Raw genomic sequence first — 22966 nt, 5'->3', positions numbered from 1 at the left:
TCTCCGTCCGGCAAAACAGACAGGATCTCCCAGTGGCCACCCACTTCAACTCTGCTTCCCACTCCCATTCAGATAAATGGCCTCCTCTACTGCCATAATGAGGCTAAACTCAGGTTGGAGGAGCAACACCTCATATACCGTCTAGGTAGTCTCCAGCCCCTTGGTATGAATATAGAATTCTCCACCTTCCGGTAATTCCCTCCCCCTCCCTTCCCCTACCTCTATGTCACTCTGCCCCCTCCCCCAGCTGCCTACCTCCTCCCTCTTGGTTCCGCCTCCTTCGACTACTCATTGTGTTTTCCCCTATTCTTTCTTCACCTTTCCTGCCTATCACCTCCCTGCCTCCCTCCCCCCACCCCTTTATCTTTCCTCTTTCTGTTTTTTCTCCTGGAACCTGCCAGCCTTCTCCTTCCCACCCTCCCCCCACCTTCTTTATAGGGCCTCTGCTCCTTCCCCCTACAGTCCTGACGAAGGGTTCCAGCCCGAAACATTGACTGATCTTTTCCATGGATGCTGCCCGACCTGCTGAGGTCCACCAGCGTGTTGTGAGTATCACCATTATTCCTAGATCCCTCTGTTCTACTGCATTCTTCAATGCCCTCCCATTTACCATGTATGTTCTATTTTGATTAGTCCTACCAAAATGTAGCACCTCACATTTTTCAACATTAAACTCCACCTGCCATCTTTCAGCCCACTCTTCTAACTGGCCTAAATCTCTCTGCAAGCTTTGAAAACCTACGTCATTATCCACAACACCACCAATCTTAGTTTCATCTGCATACTTACTAATCCAATTTACCACCCCATCATCCAGATCATTAATATATATGACAAACAACATTGGACCCAATACAGATCCCTGAGGCACACCGCGACCCACCGTCCTCCAATCTGACACACAGTTATCCACCACTACGCTCTGGCGTCTCCCATCCAGCCACTGCTGGATCCATTGTACTAGTTCGATATTAATGCCTAACGATTGAACATTCCTAACTAACGTTCTGTGTGTAACCTTGTCAAAGGTCTTACTGAAGTCCATATAGACAACATCCACTGCTTTACCCTCGTCAACTTTCTTAGTAGCCTCATCAAAAAATTCAATAAGATTTGTCAAACATGACCTTCCACGCACAAATCCATGTTGACTGTTCCTAATCAGACCCTGATCAGATAATTATAAACACCATCTCTAAGTATAATTTTCATCAATTTACCCACCACTGACATCAAACTCACAGGCCGATAGTTGCCAGGTTTACTCTTAGAACCCTTTTTAAACAATGGAACCACATGAGCAATACGCCAATCCTCCGGCACCATTCCCGTTTCTAATGACATTTGAAATATTTCTGTCAGAGCCCCTGCTATTTCCACACTAACTTCCCTCAAGTTCCTAGGGAATATCTTGTCAGGACCCGGAGACTTATCCACTTTTATATTCCTTAAAAGCGCCACTACTTCCTCTTCTTTCATTGTCATACTTTCCATAACTACCCTTCTTGTTTCCTTTACCGTACACATTTCAGTATCCTTCTCCTTAGTGAATACCAAAGCAAAGAAATTGTTCAATATCTCCCCCATCTCTTTTGGCTCCGCACATAGCCATCCACTCTGATTCTCCAAGGGACCAATTTTATCCCTCACTATCCTTTTGCCGCTAACATAACTGTAGAAACCCTTTGGATTTATTTTCACCTTACTTGCCAAAGCAGCCTCATATCTTCTTTTAGCTTTTCTAATTTCTTTCTTAAGATTCTTTTTATATTCTTTATATTCTTCGAGCACCTCATTAACTCCAAGCTGCCTATATTTATTGAAGTTCCTTCTCTTTTTCCGAACCAAGTTTCCAATATCCCTTGAAAACCATGGCTCTCTCAAACTTTTAGCCCTTCCTTCCAGCTTAACAGGAACATAAAGATCCTTTCCAATGGAAACAACTTTTCTACTTCTATCTTATCGATTCCTTTCAAAATTTTGTATGTTTCTATAGGATCCCCTCTCATTCTTCTGAATTCCTGAGAGTATAGTCCCAGGCAACTCAATCTCTCCCCATAGGTTAACCCATTCATCTCCGGAATTAATCTGGTGAACCTCCTTTGCACTGCCTCCAAAGCCAGTATATTCTTCCTGAAGTATGGAGACCAGAACTGCACACAATACTTCTGGTGCGGCCTCACCAGTACCCTGTATAGTTGCAGCATGGCCTCCCTGCTCTTGAATTCAATCCCTCTAGCAATGAAGTTTGCCTTCTTAATAACCTGTTGTACCTGCAAGCCAACATTTTACAATTCATGTACAAGCACTCCCAAGTCCCTCTGCACAACAGCATGCTGCAATCTTTCACCATTTAAATAATAATCTGCTCTTCTATTATTCCTTCCAAAGTTGATGATCTCTCATTTACCAACATTGTATCCCATCTGCCAGACCTTGGCCACTCAATTAACCTATCTATATCCCTCTGCAAACTTTCCACATCCTCTGTACAATTTGCTTTTCCACTCAGTTTAGTGTCATCAGCAAATTTTGCTAAGCTACACTCAGTCCCCTCTTCCAAACCATCAATGTAAATGGCAAACAGCTGCGGGCCAAGCACCGACCCCTGTGGCACCCCATCTCCACTGACTGCCAACCAGAGAAACACACATTTATACCAACTCTCTGCATTCTATTGGTTAACCAATCCACTATCCATGCCAATACACTTCCTCCGACTCCATGCATCCGTATCTTATTTATAAGTTTCTCGTGAGGCACCTCATCGAACGCCTTCTGAAAATCCACGTATACTACATCCACCTGTTCCCCTCTATCCACTGCACTCGTTATGTCCTCAAAGAACTCCAGTAAGTTTGTCAAACAGGGTCTGCCCTTTCTGAATCCATGCTGCATCTGTCTAATGGAACCGCTTCTTTCTAAATTCGGACTAGATTCTTTTCTTGGATTCATTCTCTTGAAGGCAGCCTGCACATCATCTTCAGATACTGAGTGTAACATTTGTGTAGCACTTGACTTGTCTCGTTTGACTGGTCGCTGCACTCTATGAGAAAAATCAAATTACATAGGAGCTAGCAGGCCATCAGAAGCTCTCAATAGTGGAAGGAGGCAGTGAATAGAAAGCACACACTTCTGGAGCCAAGTCTTGTTTATAAAAAAAATAAAATAAACAAAATATTTATGTGAGTAAGAACATTTCAAAATTCAACATTCTGTTGAGATTCCAAATCTCAGATATCAACAAACACCAAATTCCTGCTCAGTTAGAATCAGTGATATTCATTAGAATAACCTTTGTTACACCAATTTCTACAACTAATTAGACCTAGCATTATTCCTTAGTTACGTCATAGACTAACTTTTCCTTTTTATTTATCACTAGTTAGAAAACTAATTGAATTCCTATTCTTAAGTATGTCTACAAATTGAAATTGAAATTCAAAAACTATTTATCTACACAGCTTAACTCCTTTCACAGCAATTCTCCAATGTCACAACTTTTAAACAAAATAAATCTCATTCAGTAACTTCTCAGTCTTCACAAAAGTAATCAATTCTTGCAGAAAATCTAATTCAGATCCTTCGAATGAAAATAAACTGATGCATCCAACCATATTAAATCCTCTGCGTCATGAAATATTTTGTTCCCATGCTAGTTCTACATCTTGGGTGGTTGGCCATCTTGGTTCTTGTTTGAAACAAGATGGCGAACATGGATGAAATAGTTGATCATCCATGAAAAGTCGATTCACAAACTTATACAAAAAAAAACCTGACCAAATCCCTTGGTGTGATTTAACAGAACTAATTTCCAGTTACACAGTAGAGACCTTGGATACTTGTCTCTGCCGATATTGTCTCGTTACAGCTACTGCTTGTTATAGCCGTAACTTCAATAGATCTTTTATTACTATCATCTCTCCTCCAGGGGTTTCACCCTGAGGTTTTCAAGTAAGTCGGGTTGAGATACCCACTACTAATTCCACTTTTAGCAGTTTTATATCTTTAGTTTGTTGCGTTTCTCACTTTCCCACACTGTGTCAGCCACCCCTCGTTCCCGCATAGCCTTGTTTCACAAGTTCTTATTTTTAACTTGATAAACCTCATTTTCATCCCCCCACAGGCAGAGCTTTCGAATACTACATCTTTTAGTTTAATTAGCCTGGGTTACATGAGACCAAAGGGTCATCGGGTGGTGGCGATAGTTCCTTCCTGTGCTGGTAGTCAGGGTGAGCATAGAAGATATTGAGTTCATCTGGAAGTGAAGCTCTGCTGTCCCCGATGTTGCAAGATTTAGCTTTGTAGGAAGTTAAAGCATTCAAACACTGCCACTGCTGTCGAGCATCCCCCATTGATTCCAGTCAAGTCCAGAATCTCTACTTCGCCTGAGGTATGCCTTTCCGGAGATCATACCTGCACCTCTTTTAGCATTCTTCATCGCCAGACTTGAATGCCACTGATATGGCTCTCAGCAGGTTCCGGATTTCATTGTTCATCCAGGGCTTCTGATTGGGGAAAACCCTGAATGATTTTGTGGGGACACACACATCCACAGTGGTTTTAATAAAGTCTGTAACAAGCCTGGTGTAGTCATTCAGATCTTCAAATGAGTGCTTGAACATGTCCTAGTCCACTCATGTTTGCCATTACACACCTAAACTTAGTCTCCAGATTGGCCTGCTGCTGTGTCCAATTCTGACTTGGCTGTTTGCATCCAAAATCAACTTACCCATAGCATGCAGGATTAGAGGCAGATGTAGCGCAATGTAGATCAGTTGCAGGTATGTGAAGAGAAGTGGCAGAAGTGTGGGCTGCTGGACTTTGGGAGAATTAACATTAAGGAAGAGTACATGGTTAATGGTCAGATTCTTAACAGTGTTGATGCATAGAGATGTTCTGGGATCCAGATACATAACTCCCCAAAAGTGACAACACAGATTGATAGAGTGGTAAACTTTATTAGTTGAGGTATTGTATGTAAGAGCCAGGAAGTTATGTTCTAGCTTTATAAAACTCTATTTTAGAATATTGCATTCAGTTCTTGTTGCTTCATTACAGGAAGGTTTGGAGGCTTTAGAAAAGGATCAGAGGATTTTTACCAGAATGGTGCCTGATATAGAGGACACATGCTGTAAGGAGTGTTTGGCCAGACTGCAACTATTTTCTTTAGAGCTACTGAGGCTGAGGGGAGACTTGATAGAAGTTTTCAAAATTATACAAGGCATAGATAAACAGGTACTATCTTGTTTTTCCCAGGATTTACCTGTCTAGTACTAGAGGGCATGCATACAAGGTCAGAGAGAGAAATGAAAAGGATATTTGTGAGGCAAGTTTTTAAGCAAATAGTGGTGGAGGCCTGCAATGCATTTCCAGGGGTGGTGGTGAAGTCCAAAAGCATAGGAGTGTTTTAGCCAGGCACATCAACTTACAGGGAAGAGAGGGATATGGGCAACGTATGGGCAAGAGAGATTAGATTAATTAGGAGCACTGTTTAAATACTTTGGGGACAAGCATTATGTGCTGAAGGGCCTGGTCCATGCTGGACTGTTCTATATTCTCAGTTCTATGTAATTCTCTACTGGAGTAGTGAATTTCAGTGAATCAAGAGGTTGTACCCTAAAAAAAGTGTTAGCTAGGCTAAAATACTTCACCTAAGTCATTGAAGAGAAATAATGCAAGTGTTTTAAACATAAATCAATAGTATTTGTGTAGTTAAAGGGAAAAATGTCACAATAATGATTATTTTATAGCAGGAAACATCTTACTTCTGCAGATTTTCAGATACCTAGCTTTGCAAAAGGGCAAAAATTTGTCATTGATTTAATGTACCAGGAATGAGTGAAATCCATTTTCTAGGCAATGTCTTCTTTCTTTTCTCTGGTCTTCTCCTTTTCCAATTACAATTGTATTTGGGTTTCTGTATCAACTTGAGAAAGCCTTTAAGATTTTTCCAGACTCAAATCTTCATCACCTTCCTATTGCAGTCATTCTGCTTGGGCCCTATTGTGAATGGTTCAGTTGGATCTATTTTCAGAAGTATAGCTTGAACTGATGCCATTGTCCTGTGGAAAGAAATCTGCCCTTTTCAACCTTTAACCACATTTTTATCTGTATGTCGTTTTGAAAAAAATATATAAATCAAAGATTAGAAGAATTCATTCTTTGTATAAGTTCTAATACTATATTATTCATTTGAACTTTACCCTATTCAAGTTCAAGTCTATTGTCATTCAACTGTACACATACGTAGTACCCAATGAAACAACGTTCCTCTGAACCAAAATGCACAACACATGACATATAACATAATTCACATACATAAGATATAAAGTAACATTAACACAAGTAAACTAACAAATAATGTGTATCTACAACATAAGTTAAAAGGTAAATTGTAAAATGCTACTGGCACTTCATGCATGATGAGATCTGGATGGTGGCAGGGAGTTCAGTAGTCTAATAGTCTGGGGCAAAACGCTGTTTCCCACCCTATCAGCTCTTGTCCTAATGCTATGATACCTCCTTCCTAATGGAAGATGGTCAACGAGATTGTTGGACAGATGGGAGGGATCGTTCACAATGTTAAGGGGCCTGCATACCTAGCACTCCTTTGCAATTCATTTTTAGGAGACTTGCAGTCTTGCCTTACAATTCCCCTACTAGATGGTGAAGCAGCTGGTCAGGACACACTCAATGGTGTTCCTGTAAAAATTGGTTAGAATGAGGTGGAAGGGGGGAGAAGAGGGGAAGCCTCACTCACCTCAATATCCTCAGGAAGTGGAAATGCTGCTGTGCTTTCTTGGCCAAAGAGGTTTTGTTGAGGGACCAAGGGAGCTTGTCTATTATGTGCACTCCCAGCAACTCGATGCTCCTAGCTCTCTCCATGGAGGAGCCATGTACTGCATGTGCAGTGCGAAGTGATCAGCTTACACCTTCCTAAAGCCCATAGTAATCTCTTTGGTCATGAGATGTAATTGTTCAGTTGCGTTATTCTACCAGCTGCTCTGCCTCCTTTTGTGTATGCTATCTTATCATCGCCATTGATGTAGCCATCTACTGTTGTGTCACACGTGAGCTTGGTGGTTCAGTTTGAACTGGATCCAGTAGTGTAGTCATTCACCAGCAGTGTGAAGAGCAGCAGACTGAGCACGCAGCCCTGGGGAGCATCAGAACTCAGTGTGTTAGAGTGAGAGATGCCATTGTCCCTTGGAAAGAAACTTCAGCTACACGTTGATACACAGACTGACTGTGGCTTTTCTGTCAAGAAGTCAGGGATCCAGTTTCAGAGGGAAGCGTTGAGACCCAACGAGGACAATTCCAATCATACTCCAAATATTTTCCTATTCTCTCATGGTATATGAGCATTATTTATTGTGCAGATAAGATGTTCAGTGGTTTATAGGTCACTGAGGATGTAGAGAGAGAAAACAAAATCTGATAAGGCTTACAGATATTGCTCATCCCTAACTGCCTCTCTCCAATTTTGAAGCTCGATCTGATGACTAGACATATCCTTCTCCATAATTGTCTTGAAATTAAGACCATAAGACTGTAAGACATCGAAGCAGAATTAGGCCATTTGGCCCATTGAGTCTGCTCCGCCATTCAATCATGGCTGATCCCTTTTTTTTCCCTCCTCCTCAACCCCATTTCTCAGCCTTCTCCCTGTAACCTTTGATGCCATGTCCAATCAAGAAACTATCTATCTCTACCTTAAATACACCCAATGACCTGGCCTCCACAGCTGCATATGACAACAAATTCCACAAATTCACCACCCTTTGGCAAGAGAAATTTCTCCACATTTCTGTTTTGAAAGGGCACCACTCTATCCTGAGGCTCTTGTCCTCTTGTCCTCGACTCTCCCACCATAGGAAACATCCTTTCCACATCTACTCTGTCTAGGCCTTAATGGCACTATGATCAGTGGATGCAAAGTGTTCTCCTACAGAAACTTGTCACCTGCCTTGTCTCTTTCTCTATTAAGAGATCAAGTATCACACTCTCTTTCATTAGGACTTCCCTGTACTGATTGAAGAAACTTTCCTGAACTTATTTGACAAGCTCTATCCCATCTAGTTCTTTTGCAGTATCAGAGATCCAGTCAATATGTGAAAAATTAAAATCAGCCTTACGATTCTTCCAACAGTCTGCGATCTCTCTACAAATTTGTTCCTCTAAATCATGCAGACTGTTAGGTGGTCTGTAATATACCCCCATAAAACTGGTAATACCTTTATTATTCCTCATTTCCACCTATAATGCCTCACTAGATGAGTTCTCCAGTCCAACCTGAGAGCACTACTATGAAATTTTCTCTGACTAGTAACACCAGTCTTTCTTTAATCACTCCTGCTCTGTCGTGTTTAAAAAAAAATGGAACCACAGAATATTGAGCTGCCTGTCCCTGCCCCTCCTACAAACACATCTCACTAATGGCTATAATATTATAACTCCATGTGTTGATCCATGCCCTGAGCTCATCTGGCTTTCCTACAATATTCTTGCATTGAAATGTATGCAGATCAAGACATTAGTAGAATCATGCTCGACATTTTGACTCCCAACTGTCTGAGGTCTTCACAACACCTGTCTTCACAACACCTGTCTTCACAACACCTGTCTTCACAACACCTGTCTTCACAACCTCTCCACTATCTGTTCTGGCACCCTGGTTTACATCCCCTGAAATTCTAGTTGAAATGCCCAGCCCCTAGTAAATCTTCCTGCTAGGCCAGTTACCAGAGGATTGAAGGATAGCTAATGTTGTTCTGCTGTTTAAGAAAGGCTCGAAAAATGAATCAGGAAATTATAGGCCAGCTAGCCTGGCATCAGTAGTGGGAAAGTTATTGAAAGGTATTGGAAAGGACCAGATATATGAGAATTTAGACAGATGTGGACTGATTACGGATATCGAGCACGACTTTATGCATGGTAGGCCATGTCTAACCAATTGTACAGAGTACTTTAAGGAAGTTACCAGGAAAGTTAATGAAGCCAAGGCAGTGGATGGTAACAAGGAGCCATATGAGAGGCTGGTCAAGAAGGCTCAGTCGCTCAGCATTCAAGATGAGGTAGTAAATTGGATTAGACATTGGCTTTGTGGGAGAAGTCAGAGAGTGGTAATAGATAGTTGCTTCTCTGACTGGAGGCCTGTGACTGGTGAAGTGCTGCAGGGATCAGTGCTGGGTCCATTGTTGTTTGTTATCTATATCAATGATCTGGAAGATAATGTGGTGAACTGGGTCAGCAAATTCGCAGATGACACCAAGAGTGAGGATTAGTGGACAGTGAGGAAGAACATCATGGCTTGCAGTGGCATATGGACCAGCTGGAAAAATGGACTGAAACATGGCAGATGGAATTTAATGCAGACAAGTGTAAGGTGTTGCCCTTTGGCAGGACCAACTAGGGTCAGTCTTACACAGTGACTGCTCAGGCACCGAGGAGTGCGGTAGAACAAAGGGATCTGGGAATACAGACCCATAATTCATTTCAATTGCCGTCATGAATTGTAAAGAAAGCTTTTCGCACATTGGCCTTCATAAGTCGAAGTATTGAGTTCAGGAGATGGGATGTTTTGTGGAAGTTGTAAAAGACATTGGTGAGGCCTAATTTAGAGCAGTTTTCATCACATACCTACAGGAATGATGTAAATAGTTTACAAGGATGTTGCCAGGTCTGGAGGACCTGAGTTATAAAGAAAGCTTGAATAAGTTAAGACTTTATACCTTGGAACATGGAAGATGGAAGGGAGATTTGACAGAGGCATACAAAATCATGAGGGGAAGAGAAAGGGTAAATGCAAGCAGGCTTTTCCACTGAGGATGGGTGGGACTACAATTAGAGGTCATGAGCTAAGGGTGAAAGGTGTTATGTTAAATGGGACCGTGACAAGAAACTTCACTTAGGGTGGTGAGCCATGTGGAACAAACTGCCAGCACAAGTGCTGGGTTCCATTTTGATTTTAACATTAAGAGAAGTTTGGATAGGTACAAGGTTGAGAGGGCTATTGAGAGCCATTGCAGTTTAAATGGCTCGGCACAGACTAGATGGGCTGAATGGCCTGTTTCTGTGCTGTACTTTTCTATGACCATATAACAAGTAGATGTAATGTTTCAGGTTGAAAATCCCTTGCCAAAAATAGAAAAGATAGAAAATAAGTAAGATTTAACTTGCATAAAGAGTGGAGGTGAGATAGACAATACATTGAGAATACCTCTCTTGGAAGAGGCTAAGTTTGTCTTGCTGATAAGCTGTTGTTGCAGCCATCCAGTTGATACATTTATGAAGGAGGTTAGAGAGACAGAATACACACAAGACGTCTGTGAATTTCACATCTGAGTTGTAGAAAGGGCATTGCCCCATGAAGAATAGCAACTTTCTATCTGATTATATTGTAGTCTTCTGGACTCAATATCAAATTAAATAAATTCTGGTCACTCCTTTTCTCCATTTGTATCTGATCTGGCTAGCCCGAATGTAGTTTATTCATTTGTATTATCAGTGTTTTTCCATCCACTTGAAGCAGAGGAACTTGCTGTCTTGAGGTAAGCACCCAGGGCCTCTCAAGGTGTCCCGTCAGACTTGTGACAGGCAAGTGCAATAATTGCAGGTGGCCCTAGCAGGGGTATTTCAAACATCTTTAGCCACAGGTGAGGTGCCGGAAGATTGGAGGGTAGCTAATATTTTTCCGTTGTTTAAGAAGGATTCTAAGAACAAGTCAGGAAATTACAGGCTGGTAAACCTGATGGATTAGTTATTGGATTAGTCATTGGAGGCCTGTGACTGGTGGTGTGCTGCAGAGATTGGTCCTGGGTCCATAGTGGTTTGTCATCCATATCATTGATCTAGATGATAATGGGTTAAAATGGATCAGTAAATTTGCAGATGACACCAAGATTGGTGGTGTAATGGACAGTGAGGAAAGTTATCAAAGCTTGCAGCAGAACCTGGACCAGCTGCAAAAGTAGGCTGAAAAATGGGAGATGGAATTTAATACAGGATGATGTGAGGTGTTGTATTTTGAGAGCAGAAGCCAGGATAGGACTTACACAGTGAACAGTGAGGTACTGAGAAGTGCAATAGAACAGAGGGAACTGGGAGCAGTGCAGTAGACAGAAGAATATGGAAATACAGGACTAGAATTCTTTTAAAGTGGCGTCACAGGTAGATAGGGTCGTAAAGTTAGCTTTTGGCACAGTGCAGGAGTTGGGATGTTATATTGAAATTGTTTAACACATTGGTGAGGCCTAATTTGGATTATTGTGTACAGTTTTGGTCACCTACCTACAAGAAAGTTATCAATTAAATTGAAAGAGTACAAAGAAAATTTATGAGGGTGTTGCCAAAACATGAGTACTTAAATTCTAAGGAAAGGTTAAATAGGTTAGGGATTAGCTTTATTCTTAGACCGTTGGAGAATGAGGAAAGATTTCATACAGATATTCAAAATTATGAGGTACATAGACAGGGTAAAGGCAACAGGCTTCTTCCACTGAGGTTGGGTAAGACTAGAGCAGCAGGGCATTGGTTAAGGGTGAAAGGTGAAATGTCTAAGGGAAACATGAGGCAGAACTTCTTCACTCAGAAGGTGGTGCAAGTGTGGAATGAGCTGCCAGTGGAAGTGGTGGATACAGGTTTGATTTCAACATTTAAGAGAAATTTGGACGGGTACATGGATGGGAGGGGTATGAAGGACTATGGACTGAGTGCAGGTTAATGGAGCTAAGCAGATTAATAGTTTTTCACAGACTAGATGGGCTGAAGGGTCTATTTCTGTGTTGTCATGCTCTATGACTATGACTGTATTCCATTGAAATATATTTTCTAAAGTCTGCCGATGCTGGAAATGCTAAAAATGCTGAAAATATGGAAAGTGTTGCAATTTCTTGAAATATAACTAAATACTTCCACCCAGCCATGTTTCCAGACTCATTATGGTTTCCCTTCAGCTGCAAATCTGTCTTAAGCAATGACAAGTAATCTTCTTCAAGGTATATCTAATGTTAGCCATATTCTTTGGCAATTTTCTCTGCATAATTATGTATCCCAGATAATTTTATATAACTCTATAATTACCAATTTTGTTTTCATTGTAATTATTACTTAATCTTACCACTCTTTTCAGCTACACATGGCATGTGCTAGTGGCTATATGGATGTCTCTGCTGTACTTCTGGAGAACAGAGCTGACCCTGATGTCTATGATAACTGCTTCTGGACACCACTTCACTTAGCTGCAAAGTATGGACAGGTAGATAGTTGTCTAAATCCTCTACTGTACTGTCACCAGGAAGATCAACAATGAGTGCAGCTTTCTGTTATGTGCAACAATGTCAGTCACTATAGTTTTTGGAAAAGGATGAAAGTGTATAGTCACTGATTAAAGTTAAATTAACTTTTGTTTTGAAAATGCTTTGTGTTGTATTGTAAGCTGTCTGAACTTTTGGGCCTGTGTGGTCATTTTTCGAATCAGTATCAGAATTAGATTTATTATCACTTAAACACACAGTATGTCATGAAAGTTCTTATTTTTCAGCAGCAGTACAGAGTAACACATAAAAATTACTATGTTACAAAGATAGATAAATATTGCAAAAGGAATGAGGGGTGAAAAAAGAAGAATAATGATGTTTATGGGTTCATGGACTGTTTGGAAATCTGATGATGGGGGAAGATGGAACTGGCTGAGTCTACGAATTGCTAAGCCTCATGATCCTGTTCGTTGATTGGAGCCTGCACACCAGGTCATACAACAAGTCAAAATTATCTCCATGGTACATCTGTAGAATTTTGCAAGATATTTTTGGTGACATACCAAGCCTCCCTAAATCCTGAACGTATTTTAGCTGCTGGCATGCCTTCTTTATGATTGCATCAACGTGTTGTTTCCAGAATAAATCCTATGAGATATGGATGCCCAGGAACAGTAAACTGCTTACCCTTTCCACTACTGCCCCCTCTATAAGGAATGCTGTGTGCCCTCCTGACATCCTTTTCTGAAGTCCTCAACCAGTTGCTTGGCCTTTCTGACGTTGGATACGAGCTTGCTGTTGCAACTCTGTCTCTGTCACATAATTTTATCAGGTCTCCCCACAGCCTATGCCATTCCAGAGAAAACAACCCTAGTTTGTTGAGATTCTCTTCATAGTGCATGCCCTCTAACCCAGAGCATAGCTTGGTAAACCTCTGAAGCACCTTCAATTACTCCAAAAGACTGAGGTTTGGTAAAATACTGAAAGGCTTTTATTCGCTGTACAATACGACCTCCACAGTGAGTGTCTGCCCCCGGACTGAGGGGGAGGGGCAAGGCGAACACCTTTATACAGGACTCTGTGGGAGGAGCCACAGGGGCAGTCAGCAGAGGGGTGTGTCCAGACAGGCAACCGAGTTACAACATATATACATGGTTTACCACATTCACCCCTCCTTTTTTTAAAAAAGAGTCCCGCGGGGTGAAGTGACTGACAATATTTACAAGAAGTATATTTACAGGTTAAGTCTATCAGGCGGTCGAGTCCGTCGCTGTGATCTACGTAGCACCGGCGATGGTGGTTGTGCTGGCTCCAGCCTGACTTCAGGTTCCAGCACGTTAGGCGTCGGTAATCCCTCGTGCGTGTGCATTGTGCCCAGTATGGGAGTGTCGTGTGGTGTCTGTATAGGGTTTGGGGTGCACGGTGTCTCGTAGGTACATACATTGGTGGGTACAGGGTCAATAGTCACCACGGAGTGTTCAGGGTAGGGGCCCGGAGCTCCTGCGGGCGCCAGGTCGCGGACGGAGACCGTGTCCTCCCGCCCATCAGGTAAAACCACGTAGGCATACTGGGAGTTCACATGGAGTAAGTGAACCCTCTCGACTATCGGTGAGTATTTATGGCTCCTCGCATGTTTCCGGAGCAGCACTAGCCCCGAGGACGTCAGCCAAGTTGGTAGGGTGGTTCCAGTGGTCGATTTTCTGGGAAAAGAAAAGAGCTGCTCATGAGGGGTGGCATTGGTGGCTGTGCATAACAGGGAGTGGATGGAGTGGAGTGCCTCGGGAAGGACCTCCTGCCAGCGGGAGACCGGCAGTCCCTTTGACCTGAGGGCTAAGAGTGTGGCTTTCCACACCATGGCATTCTCCTTCTCCACCTGTCCATTCCCCCAGGAATTATAGCTCGTGGTCCTACTAGTTGCAATTCCCCTAGCCAGTAGATATTGGCGCAGCTTGTCACTCAAAAACGAGGACCCTCTGTCACTGTGGATATAGCATGGGTATCCGAACAGAGTGAAGAGCTTGCGCAGGGCTTTTATAACTGACGTGGTAGTGGTGTCTGGGCAGGGGATGGCGAAGGGGAACCGCGAGTACTCGTCAATTACGTTAAGAAAGTACACATTGCGGTCGGTGGAGGGAAAGGGGCCCTTAAAGTCAACACTCAGTCGCTCAAAGGGGCGGGTGGCCTTGATGAGTGGTGCCTTTTCGGGTCGGTAGAAGTGCGGTTTGCACTCTGCGCAGACTTGGCAGTCCCTGGTCATCATCCTGATCTCCTCAAGGGAGTAAGGCAGGTCCCGGGCTTTCACGAAGTGGAAAAGCCGGGTAACTCCCGGGTGGCAAAGGTCTACATGTAGGGTGTATAGCCGGTCGATCTGTGCGCTGGCACATGTTCCCCGGGATAGGGCATCGGAGGGCTCGTTGAGCTTCCCAGGCCTGTACATGATGTCATAGCTGTAGGTGGAGAGTTCGATTCTCCATCTCAGAATTTTATCATTTTTGATTTTGCCCCACTGCTGATTATTAAACATGAATACGACTGAGCGCTGGTCAGTTAGCAGGGTGAACCTTTTGCCGGCAAGATAGTGCCTCCAGTGCCTTATAGCTTCCACTATGGCCTGGGCCTCTTTCTCTACCGCAGAGTGCCGAATTTCAGGGCCTTGAAGGGTACGGGAGAAGAACGCCACTGGTCTTCCTGTCTGGTTGAGGGTAGCAGCCAGCGCAAAGTCAGAGGCGTCACTCTCCACTTGGAAGGGAATGGCCTCATCCACCGCGTGCATTGCTGCTTTGGCAATGTCCCCTTTTATGCGGTTGAAGGTCGCGTGGGCCTCGGCAGAGAGGGGGAATGTGGTGGACTTGACCAGGGGGCGGGCCTTCTCTGCATAGTTAGAGACCCATTGGGCGTAATATGAAAAGAAGCCCGGGCACATTTTGAGGGCTCTGAGGGTGTTGGGAAGAGGGAGTTCCAACAGGGGGGGCAAACGGTCGAGGTCAGGGCCAATGACTCCATTCTCCACGACACACCCAAGGATAGCAAGTCGGGTGGTCCCAAATACACACTTGTCCTTGTTATAGGTGAGGTTGAAAGATTTGGCCGCTTGGAGAAATTTTTGGAGGTTATTGTCGTGATCCTGCTGGTCGTGACCGCAGATGGTGATGTTATCCAGATATAGGAACGTGGCCTTCAGTTTGCACTGGTCCACCATCTGGTCCATTGCCCTCTGGAAGACAGATACACCATTCATGACACCGAAGGGGATGCACAGGAAGTGATAAAGCCTGCCGTCTGCCTCGAAGGCAGTGTGAGGGCGGTCCTCCAGGTGGATGGGGAGCTGATGGTAAGTGGATTTTAGGTCTATGGTCGAGTACACCTTGTACTGTGCTATCTGATTGACCATATCCGTGATGCGGGGTAGAGGGTACGCGTCGCGCTGCGTGAACCTATTGATGGTCTGGCTATAGTTCATGACCATCCTATTCTTCTCCCTGTTCCAAACAACGACCACCTGCGCCCTCCAAGGACTTGTGCTTGTCTCAATGACCCCTCCCTGAGCAGCCGCTGCACCTCTGACTTAATGAAAGCTCTGTCCCCCGCGCTGTACCTCCTGCTTTCAGTTGTCACAGGTTTACAGTCGGGGGTCAGGTTGGTGAACAGCGGTGGGGGAGGGATCCTGAGGGTGGAGAGGCCGCAAGTGGTGTTGGTAGTGTGGCAGTTGGCATGATGTTGGGTGGGATGTGCGGGTCGGTGTGTGTGTGTGGTCAGTAGCGGGGTACGGGACATATCTCTACAAAACAGGGGATTTATGACAGTAATTGGCGGGAGGGGCCCATCATACTTCATTGTCACGCTTTTCAGGTGGCTCTGGAAGTCGAGTCCCAGCAGCACAGGGGCACACAGTTGAGGCAAGACCAGTAACGTAAAGTCTCGATATTCTGTGTCTGCACCACAAGCGTCGCTGTACAACCCCCCCGGATGTCTGTTGTATGCGACCCGGAGGCCATGGTGACCCTCTGACTTACCGGCCGTATCATGAGTCCACAATGCTGCACCGTGGCCGGGTGGATAAAACTCTCCGTGCTGCCTGTGTCAAACAGGCAGCTTGTCCTGTGCCCCTCCACCAGGATGTCCATCATTGACCTTGCGAGCTGGTGGGGAGCACTTTGGTCGAGGGTCATGGAAGCCAGGGTGGGGTCGCTGTCTTGGTCCAGCGCGGTGGGGTGGCCCGTGAGCACCCGTTGGTTGTAGGCGGTGGGAGGTGGCGCCGACCAAGATGGCCGCCCCCATGTCTCGCATGTGGTGGCGGCGTGCAGGGAAGATGGTGGCCCCCATGTCTCGCACGTGGTGGAGGCGTGCAGGGAAGATGGCGGCAGGCAAGATGGCGACCCCCACGACTCGCACGCGGCACTGCTCAATCCCGCTCGCGGTTTTGACTTACAGACCTTGGCGAAGTGGCCCTTCTTTCCGCAGCTGGAGCAGGTAGCTTGTTGGGCCGGTCAGCGTTTCCGGGGGTGCTTCTCCAGTCCACAGAAGTAGCACTTCACGGACTCACGACTGGCTGCAGCCGAGGTCGATTCGCCGGCAGGTTGCGGGGTCTGCGGTGCCCATGAGGCCATCAGGGGATCGCGTGCCTGGAGAGCCTCGGAGTTACGCAGAGCGGCCTCCAACGTATCAGCCAGCTCCATCACTGAATTTAGGGTAAGATCGGCTTTTTCCAGCAGCCGCTGGCGCACGTACACTGACCTGGTCCCCGTAACGAAGGCGTCTCTCACTAGAAGTTCTGCATGCTGCGCTGCTGTCAGCTCCTGGCAATTGCAGGCTTGCACGAGTGTCTGTTAGGCCCGGACAAACTCAGCACTCGATTCCCCGGACCGTTGTTGCCGTGTCGCTAAGCGATGCCGAGCATAGACGCTGTTTATCGGCCGCAGGTATTGTCTTTTGAGTGCGTTCATTGCGCCGTCGTAGTTCGGCTGGTCTCTGATCAGCGAATAGACCCGTGGACTGACCCTGGAGAGTAGAACTCTGCGCTTCGCTACGGGGTCGGTCGCTTTAATCTCCTCTAGATACGCTTCGAAGCAGGCCAGCCAGAGTTCAAAAGCGTTTCCAGCGTCAGGCATTTGCGGATCGAGGTCTAATTTTTCTGGTCTCAGGGCCTGTTCCATGTTTTAAAATGTACAGCGAATAAAATTGAAGCACCTTCAATTACTCCAAAAGACTGAGGTTTGGTAAAATACTGAAAGGCTTTTATTCGCTGTACAATACGACCTCCACAGTGAGTGTCTGCCCCCAGACTGAGGGGGAGGGGCAAGGCGAACACCTTTATACAGGACTCTGTGGGAGGAGCCACAGGGGCAGTCAGCAGAGGGGCGTGTCCAGACAGGTAACCGAGTTACAACATATATACATGGTTTACCACAACCTCTTCTAAACCTCTCCATAGCCTTCATGTTCTTCTTAATGTCACAACCAATTAAATACAATAATCCAGAAATGACCTGACCAAAGTTTTATAAGGTGACAACATAACTTCCTGACTCTTACAAGACTACTTAATAATTCCTTGATACAATAAACTCTAGACCCTTCATGACCTTAAACCTTATTATCTACCTGTGTATCTTCATTCTACATTCTATTATTGTTCCACCTTGTATTATCCCAAAGCACTGCTGTAGTTAATTATTCTGTATGAACAGTTTGCAAGACAAGCTTTTCACTGTACTTCAGTGCATGTGACAATGTTAAACCAATTCCAATCCCATTGCTTTCAAAGTGGTGAAGGTGCTGTTGGGTGAGATGTTCCAGGGCTTTGATCCAGCCAACATGAAGGAAATGGTGACTAGATATCCTGATTGACATTGTGCATTTAATAAGGTTTAATGACAGTGAGTGGAAACTAGAGGATATTAGAAGCTGAGCATTTATCTGAAATGAATGTTACTTGTCACATATGAACTCACACCTGAATATTGTGAGGACTTTAGCTGCTTTCAACCGTCTCGACTTCACTGCACATTGTTCCCATTCCAACCTCATGCCTTCCGAATGCTCTGCTCTCCACTCCCTCCGCACTAATCCTAACCTTACTATAAAACCCGCCGATAAGGGGGGTGCTGTTGTAGTCTGGCGTACTGACATCTACCTTGCCGAGGCACAGCGACAACTCGCGGATACCTCCTCTTATTTACCCCTCGATCGTGACCCCACTAAGGAGCACCAGGCCATTGTCTCCCACACCATCACCGACTTTATCCGCTCTGGGGATCTCCCATCCACTGCTACCAACCTTATAGTTCCTACACCCCGCACTTCCCATTTCTACCTCCTACCCAAGATCCACAAACCTGCCTGTCCTGGTAGACCTATTGTCTCAGCTTGCTCCTGCCCCACTGAACTCATTTCTGCATACCACGACACGGTTTTATCTCTCCTTGTTCAATCCCTTCCTACCTATGTTCGTGACACTTCTCACGCTCTGAAACTTTTCGATGATTTTAAGTCCCTTGGCCCCAGCTGCTTTATTTTCACCATGGATGTCCAGTCCCTATATACTTCTATCCCCCATCAGGAAGGTCTCAAAGTTCTCGGCTTCTTTTTGGATTCCAGACCTAACCAGTTCCCCTCTACCACCACTCTGCTCCGTCGAGCGGAATTAGTCCTTACTCTTAATCATTTTTCCTTTAGTTCCTCCCACTTCCTCCAAACTAAAGGTGTAGCCATGGGCACCTGTATGGGTCCTAGTTGTGCCTGCCTTTTTGTTGGCTTTGTAGAACAATCCATGTTCCAAACCTATTCTAGTATCTGTCCCCCATTTTTCCTTCGCTAAATCGACAACTACATTGGCGCTGCTTCCTGCACGCGTGCTGAGCTCGTTGACTTCATTAACTTTGCCTCCAAATTTCACCCTTTCCTCAAATTTACCTGGTCCATTTCTGACACCTCCCTCCCCTTCCTAGATCTTTCTGTCTCTATCTCTGGAGACAGCTTATCTACTGATGTCTACTATAAGCCTACTGACTCTCACAGCTATCTGGACTTCTCACCCTGTCTCTTGCAAAAATGCCATCCCCTTCCCTCAATTCCTCTGTCTCCACTGCATCTGCTCTCAGGATGAGGCTTTTCATTCCAGGACGAAGGAGATGTCCTCCTTTTTTAAGGAAAGGGGCTTCCCTTCCTCCACCATCAACTCTACTCTTAAACGCATCGCCCCCATTTCAATCACATCTGCTCTCACTCCATCCTCCCGCCACCCCACTAGGAATAGGGTTCCCCTTGTCCTCACCTACCACCCCACCAGCCTCCTGGTCCAACATATGATTCTCCCTAACTTCCGCCACCTCCAATGGGATCCCACCATCCCTTGTCCATTCGTTCCCCCCCATCCCTCCCCACCGATCTCCCTCCTGGCACTTATCCTTGTAAGCGGAACAAGTGCTACACATGCCCTCACACTTCCTCCCTCATCACCATTCAGGACCCCAGACAGTCCTTCCCCGTGAGGCGACACTTCACTTGTGAGAGGGCTGGGGTGATATACTGCGTCCGGTGCTCCCGATGTGGCCTTCTGTATATAGGCGAGACCCAATGCAAGCTGGGAGATTGTTTCACTGAACACCTACGCTCTGTCTGCCAGAGAAAGCAGGATCTCCCAGTGGCCACACATTTTAATTCCACGTCCCATTCCCATTCTGATATGTCTATCCACGGCCTCCTCTACTGTAAAGATGAAGCCACACTCAGGTGGGAGGAACAACACCTTGTATTCTGTCTGGGTTTCCTCCAACCTGATGGCATGAACATTGACTTCTCTAATTTCCGCTAATGCCCCACCACCCCCTCGTACCTTATCCGTTATTTATTTATATACACACATTCTTTTTCTCTCTCTCCTTTTTCTCCCTCTGTCCCTCTCACTTTACCCATTGCCCATCCTCTGGGTTTCCCCCCTCCCCCTTTTCTTTCTCCCTGACCTCCTATCCCATGATCCCCTCATATCCCTTTTGCCAATCACCTGTCCAGCTCTTGGCTCCATCCCTCCCCCTCCTGTCTTCTCCTATCATTTTGGATCTTCCCCCCCCACACTTTCAAATCTCCTACTAGCTCTTCTTTCAGTTAGTCCTGACGAAGGGTCTCAGCCCGAAACGTCGACTGTATGTCTTCCTAGAGATGCTGACTGGCCTGCTGCATTCACCAGCAACTTTTATGTGTTTTGCTTTTAACCGTAGATTGTTTTGTTAACCGGGTCATGAATGAAACTGAGTACAGTGCTTAAAACTGCAAAAACATCCTGCTTGTCTTCCGGACAAACTCCTACAACAAGTTCTGGATGGAGATGATGAGGGCTAACTGCTCGCATCCACCTGGATAAGCATTTCTGCTTTTTCACATTACTTCAACCTAACTAAGGGAACTTGACACCCACACAAATGTTGTCATGGTATCAAGGGAAGTCTGAGAAAGTAGATGATGAAGGTAGGTATTCTTTCAATATTTGGTTGATGATTGGCCTCATCGGCAATAGTGAGAGTCAGCTTGCGGGCTGGTGTGAACACAACAATTTGAGTCTCAATGTGGACAAGACTAAAGAGATGATTGTGGACATTAGGAAGGTACAGGGTGACCTCTCCTCACAGTACATCAATGGATCTACGTGGAGAGAGTCAGGAGCACCAAGTTTCTTGGAACGTACATCACAGATGATCTCACCTGGTCCTTCAACATCATTACATTAGTCAAGAAAGCACAGCAATGCCTCCACTTCCTGATGAGATTGAGACAACTGAGGCTCCACCCCTCACTCTACCACATTCTTCTGGAGCACCATCGAGACTGTCTTGACCATCTCGTATGGGAATTGCAAGGTATCTGACCGCAAGACCATGGAACAGATTGGGGTCTCTCACCACCCTAACACCCATCCAGGACATGTACCAGAAGAGCTGAATTTTCAGAGCCTCCAACATTGTCAAGGACCCTTCTCATCTGTCCCCAAAATCTCATTGATCTCCTACCATCAGGCAGAAGGCACCACAGTATAAAAGCAAGAATTGTTAGGCTGGGTGACAGCTTCTGAACACTCTGCTTCTACCTAGTACATATTATTTATGTTAGCTCCAATATGGTAATACGTTATATATTTAACTATATGTCCTACATGCAATTTATGTCAACTTGTACATCTACAGAATACTTTTTATCTGTTAATATTATTTTATGTGCTGTATGTGATATAAGTACTGTGATTTGCACCTTGGTCCCTGAGGAACTTTGCTTTGTTTAGTTGCATGTATGTGCATGGTTGAATGACAATAAAGTTGAATTTCAATTTGAATTTGATCTGCCTTCTTAACAACCTTATCAATTTATGTGGCAACTTTAAAGGGTCTATGGTAGTGGTCCCCAAGACGCCTCTGTTTCTCCACACTGTCAAGAAACCTGCTATTAATCCTATATCCTGCCTTCAATTTTGACCTTTCGAAAGTTAATCACCTCACACTTTTCTAGATTGAGCACCATCTGCCTTCTCAGCCCAGCTGCACATCCTGTCAATTTCCCACTGTAACATATGACAACCTTTTACATTATGTACACTTCCAACAACCTTCATATCATCTGCAAATTCACAAACCCATCCTTTCACTTTCTCATCCAAGGCATTCATAAAAATGGCAAAAAGCAGAGGTCCCAGTACAGATCCCTGTAGAGCACCACTAGTCACCAGATTCCAAGCAGAAAATGCTCCATCTCCAACCACCATGTTGCAATGGGCTGCTGAGGAAGCGGAGGAAGAGGACCCAAGAGCAGGACACAGGAACGGAGACTTGACACAGAGATGGAGTTGGACACGACTTGGACTTGGAGCCAGGACTGGGACTTGACCTGGACATGAAGCCTTGACTTGGAGTGGACACTCGGAGCCTTGACTTGGACTGGGACTCGGAGCCTTGAAAACAAAATAATGATAGGCCACTTGAATCCCTGCTTGGAGCAGTGGCAGAATGGCCAGACCCACTCAGCAGGAAACGAGACAACAAAAACAAACAACAACAGACAAAACGTATTTTGACATGGTTCATAAAGACGGTCCCTTATCCTTGGCGGCTCGGAAGATGGCCCATTATTCCTGGCGGCTTGGAACATTCATCGCCACCCAGGCTACGGTGACGGACCAGCCTCTTGACTCAAAGCAGGAACAGCAGATGACAGGCTCTCGACTCGACCCAGGAACTGCGGACGGCAGGTTCTTGACTTGACCCAGGAACAGCAGATGACGGGCTCTTGACTTGACCCAGGAGCTGCGACCGGCAGGCTCCCCATGTTCCACTGGGCTCCTTGATTAGGGCACCTGATCCTTATTTGAATGGGTCAGCATAAAAGAGCTGGCTTACATCTACTGGCTGCTGGATTGTCACCTCAGCAGCATAGCCACCCTGCTGAGGTGACAATCCAGCAGCCAGTAGATGTAAGCCAGCTCTTTTATGCTGACCCATTCAAATAAGGATCAGGTGCCCTAATCAAGGAGCCCAGTGGAACATGGGGAAAAGGAAATTAACTGAAACATGGAGTCAACAGACCGAACCGTGACACACCCTCTGCCTAAATTTTATATGGGAGACATCAAATAGACTAGTGTGTGCCAAAAAGCAAGATACTGCATCAACAAACAATCTGCTGGACACAGCAGCATCAACGAGAGGAAAGGAATGGTCAACATT

General features: G+C 45.1%; 1 protein-coding gene across 5 annotated transcripts in view; it reads left to right on the top strand.

The window, feature by feature from the left end:
* myo16 (myosin XVI) overlaps positions 1 to 22966 on the top strand; it is a 675445-nt gene that overhangs the window by 187427 nt on the left and 465052 nt on the right. For all 5 annotated transcript variants that reach the window (XM_063053735.1, XM_063053734.1, XM_063053733.1 and 2 more), the window contains one exon: positions 12134 to 12259. In XM_063053735.1, the coding sequence (XP_062909805.1) occupies positions 12134 to 12259 (126 nt within the window). The remainder of the gene's footprint in view (positions 1 to 12133; positions 12260 to 22966) is intronic.

The sequence above is a fragment of the Mobula hypostoma genome, chromosome 7, assembly GCF_963921235.1.
Source record: "Mobula hypostoma chromosome 7, sMobHyp1.1, whole genome shotgun sequence".
Lineage (NCBI taxonomy): Eukaryota > Metazoa > Chordata > Chondrichthyes > Myliobatiformes > Myliobatidae > Mobula > Mobula hypostoma.
The sequence above is the reverse complement of the archived record's forward strand: the minus strand, read 5'-3'. Positions and strand labels throughout refer to the sequence as shown.